The following is a 20,854-nucleotide window of genomic DNA, read 5'->3' as shown; positions in this document are numbered from 1 at the left end:
CTGTCTATCTTTGACTGTCCCTATCTAATAAAGGCATGAAGAGGCCAAAAAAAACAACTTTAAAAAGTAACATTTAACTTTCATTAGTTCCTTTGCTGGATAAAGATCCTTTTCCTCCTCTTTCCTACTAGTTTCTGTAATAAAAAAATGCTCTCTCCTGTGATAATATTTCCTGATTGAAACCCCTCCACCATGCAGGAGGTACACAGTGAGCAGCAGGGCCCTGAAACCAACCTGGACTCCCCTGATCTCCATCCAGTCAATGCACCTCCAGCTGGACTTCCACCTCAGGCTCATGACGGGTGAGTTAAAATTAAACTACTAATTAAAATTACCTATTTGACACTGAGGACAATGAGTGTTGAATGTTCCTAGTTATAGTCCTGCCCCCCAAAAACCTCGTCATTCCTCAGATGACTGGAGCAGTGAGAGAAAGTCATCCGTTTACTTCCTGGGTGAAATGGTCAACATGGAGGCCTCAGTAGATCATCCTCTTCCTCTTCGTCTGTATGTAACCAGCTGTGTGGCTACTCTGACCCCTGATGTGAATTCATACCCCAGATACCCCTTCATAGACCACCAGGGGTGAGTCTTTGTATTGTTAAAGTCTACAGTGGTTCCTCCAATTAGTTTTCCAAATTAAAACTACTTCCTTTGAATCACTTTTTAGTGGCCCAGGTTTGCTTGCATAAATCTGGTTTCTGTATCCCTTTCTTATAAAATGCAGCCAAATTACTGATGTAATAAATGCTGAGGGCAGAAGTTAAATCTGATAAGGATGTGTTCTTTCCAGATGTTTTACAGACTCCCAGCTGAACGGCTCCAGCTCCCGTTTCCTGCCCAGAGTTCAGGACCAACTCCTCCAGATCCAGCTCCAACCTTTCCTCTTCCACCAGGACCACAGACACACTGTCAGCACTGATTTCACATATTTATATATATATATATACGGTATAAAGAAAAATACCTCAGCATATGTCAAACTTTCTCCTATAGATGTATATAACATGTTACCTGGAAGCAGAGCCCATTTCAAACAGGGACCCAGTGAAAAGGGCTTGTTCTTTTATGAGCGGGAGGTTGGTTTGGTCTTCTTTCTGTCCACCATTAGATATAAATACTTAATTTATTCTCAAAAAACATCTGACATATATAAAAAGGTATCATCAAAAATGTTCTTAATCCCTCAGGTGGAGGTCAGTGGATGGTGATGACCGTGTCTGTGAGAGCTGCCGCAGTGCCAGGTCCAACCACAAGAGGGCACTGAGGAGCAAGCACAGACAGACTGTATCTGATACAAGTATGTTGTGTTTAGGACTAAATATTGTGTTTATAAAATGATCAGCTGATTAAAGTAACTTATATTTTCTGTCCTTGCAGAGCTGCACATGGAAACCAGTTTGGGTCCAGTGATATTTTTGAGTACAGTGAGGAAACAGAAATATCTGTATTAAAATAAATGAATCTAATAAAAACTGTGTTAAAGCACTTGTCACATGTAAGAAAATATATTATAAGTTATATTTTTAAGTGCAGACTAGAGGCACTAGAACAACTTCACCATTTATAATACATAATAATAAATAATTATTACAATAATTACACAAAGATTAAAACCTTTCAGAGCTGCAATGAAAGAAAAGTAAAATTAATTTAAAAAAATTAAAAGAGAGAAAACAGAAATAAGACAGTGTGTTTCCACTACAATAGACAGTGGACACTGAATTTTTGATGAAGTGTTGATTGAAGCAGCAATGTTTTGTTAATATTAGAAATGTTGCTTTTACTCTTTATGTTTTAACATCAATGTGTTTCCAACACTGTAATGAAACTCAACTGGATCAGCTCTTCTATTTATTAATCAATCAATAAATAGTCTCCAGGTGTAATAGTAACAGATATATTACTACATCCAAAAATTAAACCTGTAAATTCTTTACTTTCTTTGTACTTTATTTAGGCTTTTTTTTTTCTCAGGTTGTGGTTTCGTGCATTTTGCTGAACTCTTCCATTTGTCTGCTGTCTGATTTTCTTTCATCACTACAGGATGAATGAATTATAACTTTATTTTAGTCATCAAAGTCTGACTGGTGAGATCAGTTGAAAAAGGGAAATGTCTAACCACGTGGTTTATTTTTCAACCTTGCATAATAGACCTTTAAATAACAACATCTGTCAACACTCTTTTGAAATAGATTAAATGCAACTTCTTCTGTTGATGAAACTCCACTAAAAGCCTAAATACAAAACTTTCCCCCATTACACAGGAGGTTCACCGATTGTTGACTGTAGTGGTCATTTTGTTCACTATTGAAGCTTCCATTTTTAATCTTTAATTGTTTCAAGTGTTTTCTTTTATTAGACAAGCTGCATTCCTTCCAGTTTGTTTCTTATTTAGCTGTAAAACAAAAATGATCCGGGAACATTTACCCCAAATAATACTGAGAAGAAGTTACTTAAATGTTTGAATGATGTGTGTGCAGAGTTTGACAACAGAAGGATGTTTTCACATTTATCTGCTGAAAGTAGAAAGTTTCTCTGTGCTCAGTGAAAATCAGATTTTAAGGGGTGGGGCCTACCAGCAGGATTTGTGACATCACAAATAGTTTGACAGTAACATCCTGGTCCAGTATGAAACTTATACAGGTGTAATGTAGAAACCTGAAGCCGCCAGTGCACAGACACTGAGAATGGACTTCCCAGTGAAGGAGGAGACATCTTGTGTCCAACAGGAAAACTTTAGAAATTAACAAAATTTGCATATTTATAGATTATGACATTTTTATTGAGGTAGAAGGAGTTAATGCCTTTTTACAGATGTGGAAATTATCCTTTTTTTTTGGAAATCAGACACAAGTTATTGTTCCAAGCAGACTGTTTGTGTATAATATATATATCTGGATGTGGATAATGGACACAAACTTTTATACTTTATGTACAAACAGGTGGTTGCTCTTGGCTACCAATGCTCCCTTAGACTCTTCGCTACAAAATGCCTGTTGGGATTCATGGATTTCTAACTCAATACGAGCAATTTGTTTTCTACCTTTGAGGACAATGTACAGTCATATCATCGTCAGCAGAAGGTAAAACGTTCTGGACATTTTACACATCTGTTCTCCTGACCATTGATCCTTAAACACAGCAGGTTAACTTTGTGGTTTATTGGAGTTTTCCTTCACTGCGGAACAACAATCTGCTCCACGTCATCCAGCACCTGTCAACACTCAAAGACAAAGTGAGGGGAAAAATAAAAACATTGCATTTGGATTCATGGCAACCAGGATAATCTTCCACAATCGTTTATCTGCCAACTATGTTTTAGAGCCAAAGCTGTCAGTCAAGGTTGCATTTTTTTAAGACATTTTTCTTCTTGCATTAAAACAAACATAGTTACCAGTAAGGAAAAGATTAATGTAGATTTTTGAGGAACAACGATGGCATTTTGTGTCCAGAGGTGATCATCCGGATGAGTTGATAAGAAAAGCATGTTGCAATGTTCATGTCAAAAGTCTGTCCATCATTTCCTTCCTCTCCATACTGCTGTATACATTGGAGAAGGTCAGAGGGGAGGGAACGTGATCTCCTTGAAGATCTACTTAGATGAGGGGGAGAAAAGGGGGGAGATCCCTGAAATGGACAGGACATGTGAGATACATCTCCAAGTTAATAGAGGATCCTCTTACAGCTTCTGAACCTTGATATACCAAAGTAAAACACACACTAAATGGTGCTCATTTCTTTACTGTAATTGTTATTTCTTTACTTCCTTACCGCGGCAAAATTATTTCTCTGCACCAGGAACATGTACAAATTAAACATAAATCTGCAGGAGTTATTTTGAACTGCCTTGTTTCTACCAAACACCGGCTCTAGATTAGGGCCTTTCGCCATTCTTCTATGGGGTTGTATTCTGCAACAACAACGCTAGATGTCATTAAATCTGCTCCTTTAAAACCACAACACAGTAGCTTGGATCATTAAATCTCCAGTGTTGAAGTCTAATATTTTGTTCTCATCCATTGACCTCGACTTCCTGCCTACAAGGACTTTGTCGCTCCATAACAACGTCACCTAACTTCCTCTTTTACTGATAATTACTACGGCTGCTAGAGGACTTTGTCATTTGAACATAAATATATGCCCTGTGTGGGCACATGACAGTCTCCAAGATATTTAAATTCAGTAGCTTGATCAATTTTTTCAACCCTTGATATGAATGTAAAGACTGAGTGAATGTATAAATAGGTTTTGTTGTTAGCTTTAGAAGTGCTAGCTCAGTTGTTTTTGCATTTATATACAATAGTGTCATCAGCATATATTTGCAGTTCTACCCCGTGACACTGCTGTGGGATGTTATTAATATAAAGACTAAACAGTGGGGCCTAACAGTGATCCTTGAGGTACACCCGATATCTTCAATTCATTTTATTTTCCTCTGAGGTAAAGATCTCCTAACAAAAATGGACCCTTCTTGTACGATTAATATTCTTCTAAATTAATTCACTGTTCCCCTTTTCCTCATTCATTATATTGAGAGAAAATGTAATTCCAGTTAATGTCAGTTCACTTGAATAAGTGTTTCTCATTTTAAGCCTTTATAAATCAACATATCTGTATCTTATCTAACTTTCATTGCTTTCCTTCATGCTGAATCTGTGTTCTTTATCAGTTTCAATTTATTTTCATTAAACCAGAGTTGATGACTTTTACTCTTCTCTTCTGGACATTTGCTGTAAATCTTTATCTTTTCTTCCATTACAGAGTTATTACTACTTATGTGTTACAGCCATATTTCAGACCAGCAGAGGAAAGCACAGCCTCCCATTTTGGTACTAAAAGATGCATTTATGTGTTTCTTTGCTGCAGTTGAGAAATGAATATACACTGTGGATTGGGAATATATATATCATTTGCATCTTCTCTTTTATATCTGATCATTAAACTGAACTACAATGTTATACTGTAGCACTTTAAATATATAAGCACAGCTAATCCATCAAACAGACTCCCATGTATTGTGAAATCTGCTCTTATTCTGTCACGGTGGCTTAATGTTGACTTTTATAATTACACCTCCATGGTATTTTGTTTATTATGATTTCAGTCTCTCAGCACACTCTTAGCTGCAGGGTGCAAACTTTGGCAGCACAAAGCACCTGTCAAGGACCACCTGAAGTGTTTTGTTAAGCAGCTAAACATTTTCTTATATCATTTTTAGGGAAGGTTTCTGTTATCACTTAGTATTTGTGTTGTTTCAATTATTCATTAAATGGTACCAATTTAGTTCACCTCCATCTCAGCTTACTGAAATCTCTTGTGTCTTTGTGTTTATGCTGCCAAAGTGCAATATTGACGCATAAACGTGCTATTTTACCCCTCAATTTACTTTATTGCACTTGTCCTGCGTCCAAGGATAGCATTTCTTAACTGCACTGTAACTACACACACACACACAAAGCACACCTGGGGAAACATTCCTCGAGGGAAGTCATCAATCAGTTTTATTGCTTTCTCTGGGAAAGTTTCCTCCTCTCCAATCAAGCGTCTTCCCTCCCTCCACCCTCCACCTCGATTCTCTTTCTTATATTTCCATCTGTATCAGTTTTGGTTCACATCTGAGAACGATCCACTCGAGCCAATTAACTTCAACCATTTTTCCTATTCCACTGAGGGATAATTGGAGCAAACTGGAGGGGGAGATCCTTGCCTGGACGATACGAGATAAGACTTGTGCAACTGGCTTTCCTCTGTGTCCTCAATTTTGCCCGCCAGTGGTAATAAACCTGAAGTTGGAGGATCTGCACACACACACAAAAATTGCCCTCGACAAGCCATGAAATATTGAATTGAGTCTTAAAATTCCAATTTTCTTTTAAAGAGGGAAAAACTGCCTTTAAAGTTGAAAAAATGCAACTTGTCTGTAAAAGCAGATCAACCTGTTTCCGGGAACTTTTTCCCCCCAAGTGTGTTGACATTTTCTCCAGAGCTTGCAACAACAAATACAGTAAAATGGCCTATTTTCAGATAAATGATGATACTCTGCGTGCCAACAAGAGACTGTAATGTGTTACCAGTAGTGGGAAACATTTAGATCCTTTAATTAAAGCCCCTGAAAACCAATTTCCTCAATTAGCTCCTTATTATGAGCAACAGGATCCTACAAGAACACAAGATTTCCTGCCAAAGTTTTAATTTATGTGTCTAAGCTCTTCTCACAGATTCTCTGTGAGGACAAGTTGATGTCTTTACTTCGGTGCACCAATCAGGACTTAACAGTTTAATGAGTTTGCTTTGTTGCCCACAGTCCTGATTTACAGTTAAACTCTTAATGATAATTAAATATTTTGTTAATTTTCAGCTTTTAACAAAAGCAGAAATTATTTGTTAAAAATATACACAAATTATCAAAATATCAAAAGAAAAAGTACTAATTATGAAAAAGAATCATTTTCTGAATGTATTATTATTATTACTACTAATGTATTAACATTAAAGAGGCAGTTGTAGTTGTTGTAACTGAATCACAGTGATGGAGGAAACATTCAGATCCTTTAACTTATTATTACTTACAGATGTATTAGCACCAAATGTACTTAAAGTATTAAACTAAAATACTTTAATTGCAGAAACATAGCCCATGTGCTGCATTTTACTGTTTGCACATGGATCATGTGGAAATCATAATATACAGGGTGGAGTAAAAAGTGATATATTCTCCTCTTTTTTATTTTTATTTAATTATGGTCTTTGAGTAAATAAAGGCCTACTTTGGTAGTTTTACTTTTACTTTATTAAAAAAGGACCATATGCACAAAAACATCCATCTTAAAATGAAAAGAGATTACTGTGTACTGTATCAATACATTTTCAAACAATAAAACATTCTGTACCTATTTCTACATTAGAAATACGTATTACATTATTTACTAATCATGTATTGACATAAAAAGATCAATTAGAAACAACAAGGGCGAGTTAGGAGCAAAAAGTAGGAATCGACATTAAAACTACCCAAAGCAAACGTTATCCAAAACATTTCCAACCTGAAATCAACAAAGAATTGAACTCTTAAAAAAGGTTATCAATCAGCGCCCTGTCTGGGTCTGATCGATACATTTTACCATGTGAGGCAGTCTGGCAGAGGTGCGCTGTGCGTCGAGCAGGATGTGACTCCTCTCGATGGTGGGAGCACTCTTGGCTCACTTCAGTTACTATATGGAGAGACGCACCTCCCAGCTGATCCCGTTAATTTATCTCCCCCCTCCTCCTCCTCCTCCTCCTCCTCTTCCTCCTCCTCCAGTACCCGGTGTGTTGCCCCCTCTCGGTAGGTTTGTCTTCTGCTGCGCTCCTCTCGCAGACGCGCTTGGAGCTGGATGTCCGGACACTTGCTGCGCTTCTCTTCATGATCAGGAGGAACCGCAGGAGCAGGAGACGTAAGGAGAAGGAGAGTCACCTGGACGCACATGGTGAGCTCTGCTGGTTTATATCTCCCTCTTTCTCAATGTTTATTGGCTCAGACTCTTGAGGTGTTTGTGAGGGTTTATCTCTGTTGGAGTCGCGCGTAAAGACCGAGTGATCTTGTATTTCTGTCACTGTAAAATAATACAAATAAGGCAGAAATTTATAGAAATATGTTTGTAAAATGCATCTTGGAAATTGCACCAGAGGAGGTTTTATCACCATGTTGCATTTCCTGGTCTAAAAGTATCTAATAATTTACCAAACGGACGAAGTAGCCCGACATCGCTGCTCAACGTATCTCTAGAAATTCAACCGACAGGCGAGACTTTAACCTATTTCTATTTGTTATTACATATTTAAAAACAACATATTGGGTTATTTATGTTTATTCTACTGTATTTGCCTGATTATACTATATAGACTAATGGGCAAGTTTGCTGTAGTCTTATTTATGTTTTATAAAATTATTAAAACTCATGTCAGTATAAATCCAAAGTTGAGTTTTTACTTTAAAAACTAACTTTGATTTCCCTCATAACTCCTTAAATTTAATAACTTACACAAATTGTTGCAGCATGGGATAATCCCACCTTTATCATGATATAACTGTAAGACATTTAAAGAATATAACTTGTCTTTAAGTCTTGTTGCGGATTAAATAAAAAATACAATGTGAGAACATAAAATATGAACATAACAAGCGGCACCAGCATTAATTATAATTAGCTGGCCTTAAATTGTAAAAACAAAAAATCTGTAATGCCAAACACACACGAGACAAATTTTCCAGACTTTTACCAAGTTGTTTGATCAAACTGTGATAGCTTTGACACTGTAAATATTATTGTTCCTCTATGTGAGATAAAGCTAATTGACTGCAGCCAATTTCTGCTCAACAAGTGCAATTAGCTCTGCGGAATGGAGGCAATTAGTCTCCTGCCAAAGTAATCAGACTAAATATGATAAACATTTGCGTTTAATGAACCGAGCTGAGTGAATCATTATTCTGAGGTTCATTAAATGCAACGCCCGCAACATGCGTAAGACTGCGGGCTGTTTTCCTTTTAAGGTCCGTCTGTAGTGAATTAGTTTCCTTAAAATCCCTTTACAGCCCGTATCCGTGAGAAAATATACCGTATTTCCTTTAATAGACATTTAATGCAAATTGCTGATTTTCTTTTTTTCCCTAAAAGGGCGTCTATATATATATATATATATATATATTTCTAACCACAGGCCAGTAGTGTGCTTAATTAAAAACGGCTGTTATTTATTTTTTATAATCTAATGACTAATTTATTATTACAGTTGCCTTAAAAAAAAAAGACATGTGCTTTGTATTTGTTTTTGGTGTGTTTGTGATTTTATTTTACCTCTTTATTAACCTCCTGTCAGATATTGTGTGGATTTAATTGACACGCAATTAAAACCTTACTTTTATTTCCATCATGCCCGAGGTTTTCTTTGGCGTGACTGCAACGTGGAATCACAATGATTTCATTTCCATCTGTTTTTCAATATCAACATGTGAGCTGGAGCTGCTGGAGAGCGTCTTGCCAACTTGTATGAGGCTGTAAAGGGGGGAGAATTGACAGGAAACTCGCTTTCAAATATCAAGTGGGTAACATGTGTTTTTTTATTCAAAAATGAAGTAAGCATGGCTCACGGGTCAACGCAGAGGCAGAGACACCCTCTGTGTGTCTGTGGAGGTACAGTTGGCCCCTGGGGGCCCCGCACATGCACCGGATTGGCAGTTTGTTGGAGGTGCAAACGTGAAGGACAGAGGCCTTTAGCTAAAGATACAAGCAGTGATAATCCATTTTGTGCTGTCTGTTGCTTCCACCTCCTGGGCTGCCCCACTAAAATTAGATTATTACACCTAAAACAGAACTCCTGGAATCTGCTCCGTGTGGAATAACACACACATGGGCTTCAACTGTGCAGGCAGGAATGCAGTTTGAGAATACAGACCGCATACGTAGCCTCTCTCTTCCCTCCCGAAGCCCAGTGTTGTATTTCTGACCGGCTGAGGACAATTGCAAATTAACAAAGGTGTCAGTGTGGTAACATGCACCAACAGGTGCCTTGGTTCAGCTTCAAACATGTAGAGCTTATATAATTGATCATATTTATTTAAAGGCTCCGTGTCTTAGAGCAGAGCTGCAATGTAGAACCCTGGGAAATCTTCCCAGCGACTATCAGCCTGATATAAAACTGCCTCTTTAAACTGTGCTGTTTATTTGTGCAAAGGACTATTTAGTCTTTTAAAACTCATCACCGAGCAGGAAAGCAATTTGAATTTAACATATCTGCCTCTGTCCGGCTGGCCAGGGCTGCTGCCCATGACGAGGAATGTTAAAATGTGTGAGACAGGCCAAATCCAGCTCATCTGCTCACCAGAACAGCTCCAGACTCAGACAGGCCCACAGCTCTAAAGTGTGAACAGGCCAAAGAGAGTTAACAGGTAGCAAGAGAGAATACCACACACCAGACGTTATTACACTTTATTTCTGCAACTTAAAGTCCTACGAAATCCCAATATATGAGTTTGTTACTGCAGAATAAAGCTCTAAAATGTTGTTTATATAGGTGACACTGATAAATTCCCATGTTGCTACTCCTCAGTGCATGTGCTTTCCTCTTTCATTCTCTGCCTGGGAACCAGCATTAAAAAGACAACAAAACATATGTAGTACATTAATAAAAAAAAACAAATGGACTCGGAGGTATCACGGGACAACATAACTACAAACACATACAAATAAAGATCTCTGATTGCTGTTTTATTACCCCATGGAGTCACATTTCCCTCTGATAACCTCGCCATACTCATAAAAATACAAGTACTAGTCAGTATAATACTGACTGGGTCGTGAATACTTATGCAAACAAGTATTTAATATTTGCAATTAATATACGTGACATTGTTACGATATGATTTCCCTTTGACATTTGTGTTTATCAGCGTCAGAGAAGCTGCATTAAATCTTCTTTGATTCAATGTTGTAAGACAATAAATCTAATTTGTTATAGCCAACGTATATATGCACAATTTCTTGTTACTTTAGCTCTTCCAAACCTTAAAAACAATCCATTTGTTTTCCCTTCCCGACTTTAATATTTTGGCTCTCCCAAGTTCCTGAAGACATATTTCAGCATGATGAAGAATAATAGAAGCAGAATTACATTAGGAAAATAAATAGGGACTGTAGAGCACGAACATGAGCGTCACTCTCCTCGCCCTCCTCTGTTCGACTATGCTGTAAACATGCCCCCAGGTTGTCAGCAAGTATTTTTCCAGCCCCTTGCCAGCCAAGCATAGCTGCTTCTAAAGATCACCCGCCGGAGATGTTGATCTCATCTTACCACTATTTGGCTGTATAAGCTTTTTGAAAGACAGAGATTGCTGCCAAGTTATGTCAAAACTTTTTCTCTGAAACTTAATGTGTCCAAAAATTTAGGCATATTGGTATTTTTTTAAGGGTTGTTTTCTGTCATTTAGAACTCAACATGACGTTTGCTGGGGAGAAAGAAAAAAGGGGTTTGGAGGCCTCTTTCAGACACATGCTATTTGCAGCCAATATGCATCAAACAGCACTTTACAGTGAATGCCGCTCGTCTATAACATGTTCTTCCGACACCTCGGCCGCGTGAATTTATGGAAAGCAGGAGAGAAAAACCGTTGTAACCATATCCGGTGGGTTACGGTGCCGGTGCCAGACAGATGATCTGGTTTCGGAAGAAGAGAGAGTCTGGATTTGGCCTAGAGGGGCGCATTAAAAACCTCAGGGGCCTCTCTCAGATGAGCATCCATTTATCAAAGTGGTTGTAATGGGCCGATGTTTAATTAGTCATGTAATGTGACAAAGACAAGAGCAAGTGCATGTCATGGGAATGTTAAACAACCGCCCCCTTTCTCTTCTAGCCTCGTGTGTTTCACTTGTCCCAACCCTGAACCCCCGACCCGCCTACGCTCATTCGTCATTCCTCATCCTGAATTCTTCCAGCACTTCTCTGAATCCTCTAATAACCTTTACCCTGCTCATAATCCCTTTAACACTGCCTTCCCTTCTTACACAGCCAGGACACTGACACCACATGAAACCAGAGACCTAATTAATCACCCGATCAACTATAAGTCCTGCTTTTATCAGTGCGTTCAGGTTCCCACGGGGCATGTCTCGACGCGTCAGGAATGACCAACCGAGGCATTCTGGACCCCAGGAATGTGGCTTGGTGGCACCAGGGTCACAGTCAGACTGCTCATCGCCGCAGTCTGTGCTGGTAGCGTTTCCTGTAGCAACACCACAAAACAGGGCCGCCTGATATGCCTGATCTTGGCTTTTGTCCTCACAACCACGTTTGGTTGATCTACTTTCTAGCACGTCTTTGCCGTGCTCCTGACCTCCAAAAGCAGTTTCTCGGAGGCAGTCGAGGGGAATGCCACGGCCTCCTCTCAGGCCCCTCTGAGCTGTGTGGTCCCTGAGGGAAGCCTCATATTTCGGTCGTTGGCTAATTGAGCAGGATGACGAGGCCGGTGAGGCTCTCAGCCCCGTCCTCTCCTATGGGTTTGGTTTATGCAGCCCTGCTGACTTTGCTGTCAGTGTCAAACGCTTGTTAGGACATCATCAATCTCGCAGCAGTTAAGAATATTCCCAGAACAGAATGAAGGGGGCAGGTGATAGATGGGCAGGGAGACGTAAGAGCAGAGGCAAAGCTGTTTGAAAATATGGAAGGAAGGTAGTTATGGGTGAGAAAATGACAGTCCTGTTGTGGAGGAAATAAACAAGATTGACACAAAAAAAGAAAAGTGGAAGGTGTTAAATCTTCTTTGCAAGAAACAAGTAAAAGAAGTGATTGTTGGGAATTTGCTTCTGGGCTTCTTGTGAGCGGTAAAAACAATAAATCACTGGTTCCACAGAAAGTGCACGCATTGTTCGTTTTGTCCACATGCCAAAATTAACGCTCTCGGGTATCAAATCTTTTGACAGAAGAATAAATTACACTCATCACCAGTTGTAACAGACAGGAAGGGATTTGTCCACACTGCAGACGTACACAAGTCTGTGTTTGTCTTTACCACGGAAGTATCCATGTAGGGGCTCAAGCCGAACACACATTTGGATCTATAAATCATTTTCTACCATCCTCAAGACTAATCTCCAGCTCCTCTCGTTCCCTCCCCTCATTTTCTTCTTTTTTCTCATACCCTCTTTTCTGCTCCATAACACTTCACGATGCTCATGCTCAGGCACGTCGCTCGGCTGCAGCACTGACCGACGGTAAAGTGATTTGAAAAGGGAGAGCCATAAACGTGATGGATGTGGTCCAGCTCTGGGTTTAGCCCCAGCTGTCGGGCATGTTTTTTGTCATTTCAGACAGACCCGCTGGGTGCACGCCCTTCTTCACCCACATTCATCCACTCTTTTCAGGGTTGAGGGAGTTTGAAGACAAATATGTTAGTAAGGGCTGTCAAGGTCACAGGTTCAAACCGGTGGCCAACACTACTGTGAAGATCGGAGATTACATTTTTACAGGATGAGATCTTTACTAGCATCCACCGAAAGCCAAAAAGAGCAGTTTAAGTGATGCAGTGAGCTGGTATCGTGTGTTTTCAATAAAGACACAGGTGGTCTATCTTAGATTTCCTTCTCTGGCTTCAAATTCAAGTGATGTAAATCAATCAGTTTATGTTCTTTTTTTCTGGTTTTATGATCTTGATCCCATGGTTTTCTCTTTAAAAATCATCTTTTTTTTTCTTCCACAGGCTGGATGACATGATGTTCCTACCCTTTTCCCCTCCCCCCTCCACCTCTCTCTTCCCTGTTTTCCTTCTACTCCTCCTTTTCCTCCCTCCATCCCTCGTTTCCTCTTCCCTTTCCCACACCCCATTGAGCTGGACTTCGCCTCATGACCCCTGCTACTACCTAGACGGCCGTCCGCGACACTGCCTGTCAGAGTTCATAAATGCCGCCTATGGCATCCCAGTAAATGCTAGCCACTCACTACAAGGGTCTGACTATGACAGCAACATCACCACCTTGACGGACCTCCACAACCCCCACAACCTCACCTGCTGGATGGCTCACAGAGGTACTGACACCGGGGAATGGGTCCTCACGCTACCTCTGGGCCGCCGCTTTGAGATTACCTACATAAGTTTGCAGTTCTGCCAGCAAGGGGAGCCATCAGACCCCATCTCCATCTCTATCCTCAAGTCAATGGACTACGGGCGCACCTGGAGGCCGATGCAGCACTACTCCAGCGACTGCCTTGGGAACTTTGGGCAGCCTTCCCAGACGGTGGCCCAGACGAGGCATCAAGAGACAGAGCCCCTTTGCTCGGACCCTCGTCCCCTGCAAAAGCAGAGGGGCGGCATGGTGCTGGCCTTCTCCACCCTGGACGGACGGCCATCCTCTCCTGATTTTGACCACAGCCACACCCTCCAGGACTGGGTGACAGCCACTGACATCCGTGTGGTTTTCCACCAAATGTCCAAAGACGCCAAGGTGGGCAACCCAGGTAAGAAAGAAGAAGCACGATGGCGTGAAGGTGCAGAAGATGACAGAGAGACTGGGTTTCTGAGGTGGAGATCGGGCTACAAGGGCCGCACTGGAGATCAGGACAAGTTAAACACAGATAATACACTGGCATTTTTTGACAGGGAGGTCAAAAACTCAGAGATAAGAGGGAGAAACAAAGGGGAGAAAGGGGACAAACATGGGAGGAAGGGTCATTATAAAGGGTCAGGTCAAGATGAAGATGGACACAATGTGACCAGCAAGCAAGGTGGCGATAGTCTTAGCACGGACACACTCACCTCTTCAAAAAAAGGTGGGAAAGGCAGAGGACGTGGCCGCAAGAAGGACAACAATCATTGGCTGCCTTGCCCCAATGGAGGTTGTAATTGGACAGTTGAGGGGCGGAGCAGGAGCAACAAGGGCCGGGAACTGAGGAAGAGGAGGAACAATAATCTGAACACCAAACAAAGCTCTAGGAACCTGCAGGTGACCCCACCGGCTGCCTTCATCTCCGCTGCCCGAGCTCCTCTGGCCCTCTCGGACCTGCAAGTTGGTGGCAGGTGCAAATGTAACGGACACGCTTCCAGGTGTCGCCGTGACGACACAGGCCGGGCAGTGTGCATGTGCGAGCATCACACGGCGGGGCCAGACTGTGATGTGTGTGAGGATTTCTACTGCGACAGACCATGGCATCGGGCTACACCCACACACCCAAACCCCTGTGTTGGTGAGTCCTGCACCCTGCTGCTGAATGAAAATATTTTACAAAATAGTGTAAAAAGTTTTTTACATGACAAATAAACACATGCAACACAAATCATACGACAGAAACATACAACAGGCAGAAAGTAGGGAGTATATGGATTTATATGTATATTTATTATCTTCCCAAACACTTACAAAAGGTAAATATATTAATCCAAATAAAAGAATGAAATATCTTCACATAGTAAAGTGTTAATTCTTCTGATAATTTTATAAGATTTTATTTAGATTTCTCAAAATATACATACATATACAATCCTAACTAACGACCAACCAAAATAAGACAATAAAAGACAAAACAAAACATCCAACAACTCATTTTCACTCCACACATCAAACAAAGAAGCTCAACTCATCTCATCAACTTAAATTAAATATGTTAAATATAAATAAACATACATCTCATATAACTCAAATACATTTCCTCACTATTTAGTACCCCCATCTTTTATCCATCAAAGGCAGACATATCCTGACTGTTCCTACTATAGTCTGGAAGAATACCTAAAAAAAATGGATTCCACATTTTCCATAATGCAGTTGGTTAGTGTCTTTTACTGGATGGTAAACAGACATGTCTTTCAAAATCCACACTGACATTTTGTAACACAGGCTTTCTGTAATAATATCTAGTCTCCAAGTACATGTCGAGATTACATCATCTATTATATTATCGGATGTTAGAAAGCTCCTCCAGAGCCACAGAAGCAATAATACAATTAGTGTATTTCTTGTTGTTGAACCAGTAAAAAAGGACAATAAAGTCAGTAAAGAAGATCCCGTGACACCGGGCCAGATGTTTACGTCTGTTACTGTCAGAATAAACAGAGATTGGGGTTTTAAGGCTTCAACCGGGAACCGCAACGTCCCTGGTTCGAGTCTGAGCCAGAGAGAGAGAAGAGAAGAGAGAAGTTGCATGTGAAATCCTCATCTCTCTCTCCCTTCATTTCATCCCGTCATCTTTCTGCTGTCAACTCTCTAATAAAAGCATAAAATCCCCCAAAAATAAAAGAATAGACACAATGATAGCACCACTTACATAAGTATTCCTCCTGTGTTTCCCAACCCCTGGACCTATAAGTTAAAAAGGAACCAATTTAGAACACTGGATGTGAGATCTTATGTTGTTTATTTTCTTCAGTTGTATTAATTATTTCTCTCCCTCGTCCAGCCTGTGAGTGTAACGGTCATACAAACAAGTGCCGCTTCAGCATGGAGGTGTTTCAGCAGTCGGGCCGGCGTAGCGGAGGCGTGTGTCAGAAGTGTCGCCACCACACAGCCGGACGTCACTGCCAGTACTGTCAGAACGGATACACCCGTGACCACAGCAAGCCACTGAACCACCGCAAGGCCTGCCAACGTCAGTCACTGTGTGTGTGTGTGTGTGTTTGGGAAGAAGAAGTGTATTCTTGTTTGTGTATTTGAGCCTTGCATGGGTAAATGGCATGTAACCTTAATAACTAACTGTGCATTCCTGAAAGATGAAAAGAAAATCATTGTGTGTGTGTGTGTGTGTGAGGCAGCGTTTATGTCCGTCTCTGTGTGTGTTTGCACGCACACTGTGTCTCTGTCCGAACGTACACAAGTGTTTATGGGGTGGTTACATTGTGAGAGTGGACAGCTATTCCTGTTAGCGATACGCACACAAAAACACTCACAAGCCCCTTCCGAGCTGCCACCTGTATCCCCATCATTACCACCGGTTGGCATCTGCCACGACCCCTGACCTTTGACTGGTCACATGTCCTAAGTGACTGTGACACTCTGGTATGCTCGTGTGGAAGCTCGACCAGCGGCCTAATATATCCAAAGTTAATGGGCTCTCTTTGAGCTTGACACTTGGGGGTGTAAAATATGAGCAATGATTAAACGTTCCCATATTTTATCACCTTTTATGCACCAAAACTACGAAATGCATATCCTCCACCTCGCAGTCTTGCCTATCAGCTATAATTTATTGATGCTATATTTCACTGAGTTACCCTTCAGAGGCCAATTACTCATTTTATGTTTGGACTCATTGTAAGGATTTGTCTAAACATTACCAGAGTGTGAACAGAGCTGCTGAAGTGTGGCTTCCTCTCGCTATCTGTCTTCTCTCATCGGGTCTTATCCTGTGATAGTAGAGGTAAATAAAAAGCTTTGCGATGTAAACCATGGCAAATCCAGGGAGTAATCGTTATACAGCATCTGAACAGCCAACGTTAAAGGACCAGTGTGTAGGATTTTGTTGGGGGTTGTACACAGCATGTAGCTCACTTCACCCTCTAATCCCAAGCGTGTAGGAGAAACTACGGTGGCTGGGAAACTCGCAAAAACGTAAAAGGATTGGTTTCTGCCAATAGATCCTCCTAAATGTTACACACTGGACCTTTAAGAGGGAAAAAATTTAATTTAGATACAGGGCGGGTCTGCAGTGATAGTGATAGAAATAAATCCAGGACTTTGTTGTCCTGGCAAATTTTGATGATGCGGATATGTCAGTGTTGCAGTAAATCAAACCAAATCATCTGCGCCACCATGTGACATTCAGCTGATACATTTGTGGAGGAATTTATCCTTGTTTACCCAGCAAGTGAGCTACAAAATAGCTTTTATGGAGTTAGTAGAGGTGTCTTTTCTCAAGGACACGCTCTCAGGACGGGTGCTGTCAGGCAGGATTAAACCTTGGTCCGGTCTCTGACGGATGGTCTTTAATCCTCTTTATTGACCTGTCCGTTGTTTGTGCAGACTTGGACACACGTTTTTGCTTAATATATCTTCAACTTGTTTCCTAGTTGTCGTAACTTGATGCAAGCTTCTCTCTGAAGCCAGGGCAACTCAACCAAATAGTGACGAAACATATTCGCATGTGGAAGCTTCCTAATACAACTACAGTCTTTTACGATTGGCCAACATTCACTGGGTATCTGAACCAACCACATGGCTACTTAATATTTTTATACTAGCAATGTATCCAATGACTATGTGTCATGTTAAAGGTGACAGTGATGAACCCACAGGGAATTATCACCAAACTCTCAGCTCATGCGGAGCATTTTAGCATCTTCCAGCTCATTGTTTTAGTTTTACACCCCGCGACTTTACTGTTTTAGACCAAAACAGAGGAAAAATAGGGTGATTATTGGACATACAGCTGTCAGATGGAGATACTAATTGCTGAATTACGCATCTGTTTGCATCTCTGTTAAATGTTTGTTTTGCTGCCCTGAAGTGGAAAAGAAAAAAAAAGAAAAAAACATGAATTATTGCTGCTTTAACCTCTAGGTTACAAAAAGTCTTCTTGTTTTCTTTTTTCAGCGTGTCAGTGCCATCCTTTGGGAGCAGTGGGTCACTGGTGTAACCAGACATCGGGTCAGTGTCTGTGTCGAGAAGGGGTGACCGGCCTCAGGTGTAACCGCTGTGCCCCGGGATACAAACAGGGCAGGTCCCCTCTACGGCCCTGCATACGTAAGTCAACCACCACCATTAATGTCTATTCAGTTACTTAGCTTTAGCAGTAGTTATTTGTTCCGACTCTGAGCTGCAAAGGCAGAAGCAGCATGATGTTTTAGTGCTGAAAAAACGTTAGTAGAGGAGGTCTCTGCCGCCCTGCTAAAATTAATCAGACTTTTAATAGTTTGTTGTCAGTCATGGCAAAGTGACCTCTTTAATGTCTCCTTCAACTTGATTTACTTCTGACCCAAATGGATTAAACCTCCTATCAAGCTCTCTAAGCCTTTATCAAGGAGTAGCTCAATATAAAAGGGGCCGCTGCTGTCCAGACTAATTTGGCCCGATCTCCCAGCGTGTCCCCTCTTCATCATCCCTAGAGACGGTTTCCATAGCAGCGTTAACATGAGCTGACCGCTGCAGGGAAACCTCATCTGCAGCTGATCTGGGATCAGCGTCAGATCAAGTGGATTGTTGCTACTCATATCTCTGCGCCTGGCCAGCACCGAACCTCAGCCACGAGCGCTAATCCAAGTGCACTTCCCCGGCTAATCGTACGAGTGCCGACAACTACACAGGCACTGACGCTGTGTAAGCCCCAATCAGGTGACATAGGGAGCCAGCGGCAGCGAGCTTCACACCTGTTGTGCAGCTCAAAAACGGCCCCCATCACAGGGCCCAGACTCATAACTCTCCCAGTGAAAGGAGTGAGTGAAAGAAAACCTTGTTTGTTTTTACTGCCAGACCATCTCAGGCTATGTATAGCATCTCTTACACTACCCCCCACTACCACCTCTAACACCTCCTCTCATCAGACAGACGAAAAGGCACGCAGCAGCCAGGCTAAACTTAAAGTTAACTCCCACTGAACCTTTTTGTCCACACCTTGAGGAAGGACAGGAAGTCCACAGAGTTAAATATGTGTCTCTGCTCTGTCCTACAAAGGCAACATGTGATAAAGACTGAGAGAAAAGAGAGACAACTATACAGGTAACGGCGAGAGAGCTATATGAAGGGAAAGTTAGCTGGCGAGATAGGATTGAGTCCTTACTGCGGGCCTAACCTTAGGCTCTTTGCTACTTGTCGTCTTCCCTCTCTATCTGTCTCCCCACCTTCCTGGCTATCTTCACCTGTTATTCCATATAATGCAACAAGGCTGTCACTAAATGCAACTACAGTGGAGAAAAATCCTTGCTAAACACCTGCTAAGCTAACATAAATACTGTAGCTAAAGCAAGAGAGGGATAAGTCTATGGAGGGAAAGCTAACCAGTGCTTTTATCCAGTGTAACTAATGTTAGCTTACCTGTTTCAGTAGCTGTCATCTCAGTTTATATGATTATTTAGTGGAACTTATGCTATTTCAGCTACCTTTAATTCACATATTTAAAGATAAATATGACTAGTGAACGGACAAACAGACACCTAGCAAAGTAGTTATATTTTTAATTCCTCTGAACTATGGAACATAAATAATCAAAATAACGTTTATTTTCTTTAACAAACTATTTAAAGTGGAGAAAAAAAAGCTGAATTAACACATCCCTGTGGTTTGAAGATTATCCAGAGTCAGATTAGGTATTAGTTTATTGACCAACCAACTAGATATTAGTTTGGTTGTCAGATTTATAGTTATGTTGTCTTTTTTTAACTTATTCATTGATCAGATATGTATTGGTTTAAATCATAATTTTGCCAATTTTATACTGAACCTTTTAGGCAAAGTTGGTACAAGTTTGGCTTCTTTTATCAAAAGTATTGACATTAAAACTCGATATGATACAATATGGGCTGATATGATATGATATGATAAATACACATGTATTTATCTCATTTTGACCTCTCACATATACTTCATGTACATATACACACACAAACACACAGTACAGTGTTTTAAAAGTGGGGGACAGTCAGCTGGGTGGGGGTGTAGGGTGTCACTGGCCCAGTTTTGTCAGAGAGGACACGGATGGAGTGTGAACTTGATGAAATATGGCAGCACTGTCACACACACTTTTACAAGAGGCCTGGATAATGTATGTACAGACGAACAGGTTGTTCATTTTCCATCTACAAGCTCACAAACACAGAGTCAAGCTAACTTTATTAGCCTCTGTCTAATGTCTGAGACAAAAACCATACAAGAAGTGATGGTTTGACCTTATTAAATTAAGTAAAGTTTGTGTCTGTGTGTGTGTTCAAGTGTTTCTACCCCGTAAAAAAGGACCACACACACATACACACTCACATGTTTTGACACACACACACCGAGCGGCATTCAAGCATAGCACACATAACACACACAAACGAAAGCTCATGTAGGTATGCTGAAGCTTCTCTGTGTATGTGTTCCTGCCACCTGTCTGAAGATGTGTTTATGTTTGCAGGAATTCAAGAGGTCGCTCCGACCCCGGTGTACCAACCTCAGTACAGCATCGGTGAGTAAATGTCTTATATATTTCAACAAAAATCAATAAATACATTTGATTCAGTTTGAGGTGATATTCCCTCGTGGTCACTTGTTTAAAACTGTTCACATTTGTTCGCATTTTCCACAATTATTTCACATTGTTTAATTAAAAAAACAGCAACAAGGAACATTAATTTTTTGCTGATTCTGGCGCCCCTTGTGGACAACAGCAGTAGTGTTTGCACTGCCTTGTTTAATTGATTTCA

At 40.8% G+C, this 20,854-nt stretch overlaps 2 protein-coding genes across 2 annotated transcripts in view; both read left to right on the top strand.

Annotated features, from left to right (window-relative positions):
- LOC118338281 (zona pellucida sperm-binding protein 3-like) overlaps positions 1 to 1,475 on the top strand; it is a 2,992-nt gene extending 1,517 nt beyond the window's left edge. Inside the window, exons 3-8 of the mRNA XM_035675568.1 lie at positions 199 to 302; positions 414 to 585; positions 794 to 911; positions 997 to 1,079; positions 1,191 to 1,300; positions 1,381 to 1,475. Coding sequence (XP_035531461.1) covers positions 199 to 302; positions 414 to 585; positions 794 to 911; positions 997 to 1,079; positions 1,191 to 1,300; positions 1,381 to 1,454 — 661 coding nt within the window. The 3' untranslated portion in view covers positions 1,455 to 1,475. The remainder of the gene's footprint in view (positions 1 to 198; positions 303 to 413; positions 586 to 793; positions 912 to 996; positions 1,080 to 1,190; positions 1,301 to 1,380) is intronic.
- A 5,836-nt stretch (positions 1,476 to 7,311) lies between these two features.
- The window catches only part of ntn5 (netrin 5), a gene marked incomplete in the record, with an annotated part of 15,825 nt that continues 2,282 nt past the window's right edge, over positions 7,312 to 20,854 (top strand). Inside the window, 5 exon segments of the mRNA XM_035675455.1 lie at positions 7,312 to 7,469; positions 13,232 to 14,712; positions 15,922 to 16,110; positions 18,051 to 18,200; positions 20,566 to 20,616. Of these exon segments, the coding sequence (XP_035531348.1) occupies positions 13,242 to 14,712; positions 15,922 to 16,110; positions 18,051 to 18,200; positions 20,566 to 20,616 (1,861 nt within the window).

This window comes from Morone saxatilis, unplaced genomic scaffold, assembly GCF_004916995.1.
Source record: "Morone saxatilis isolate NCDOM2014 unplaced genomic scaffold, NCSU_SB_2.0 Contig4, whole genome shotgun sequence".
NCBI classification, from domain to species: Eukaryota; Metazoa; Chordata; class Actinopteri; family Moronidae; genus Morone; species Morone saxatilis.
The sequence above is the reverse complement of the archived record's forward strand: the minus strand, read 5'-3'. Positions and strand labels throughout refer to the sequence as shown.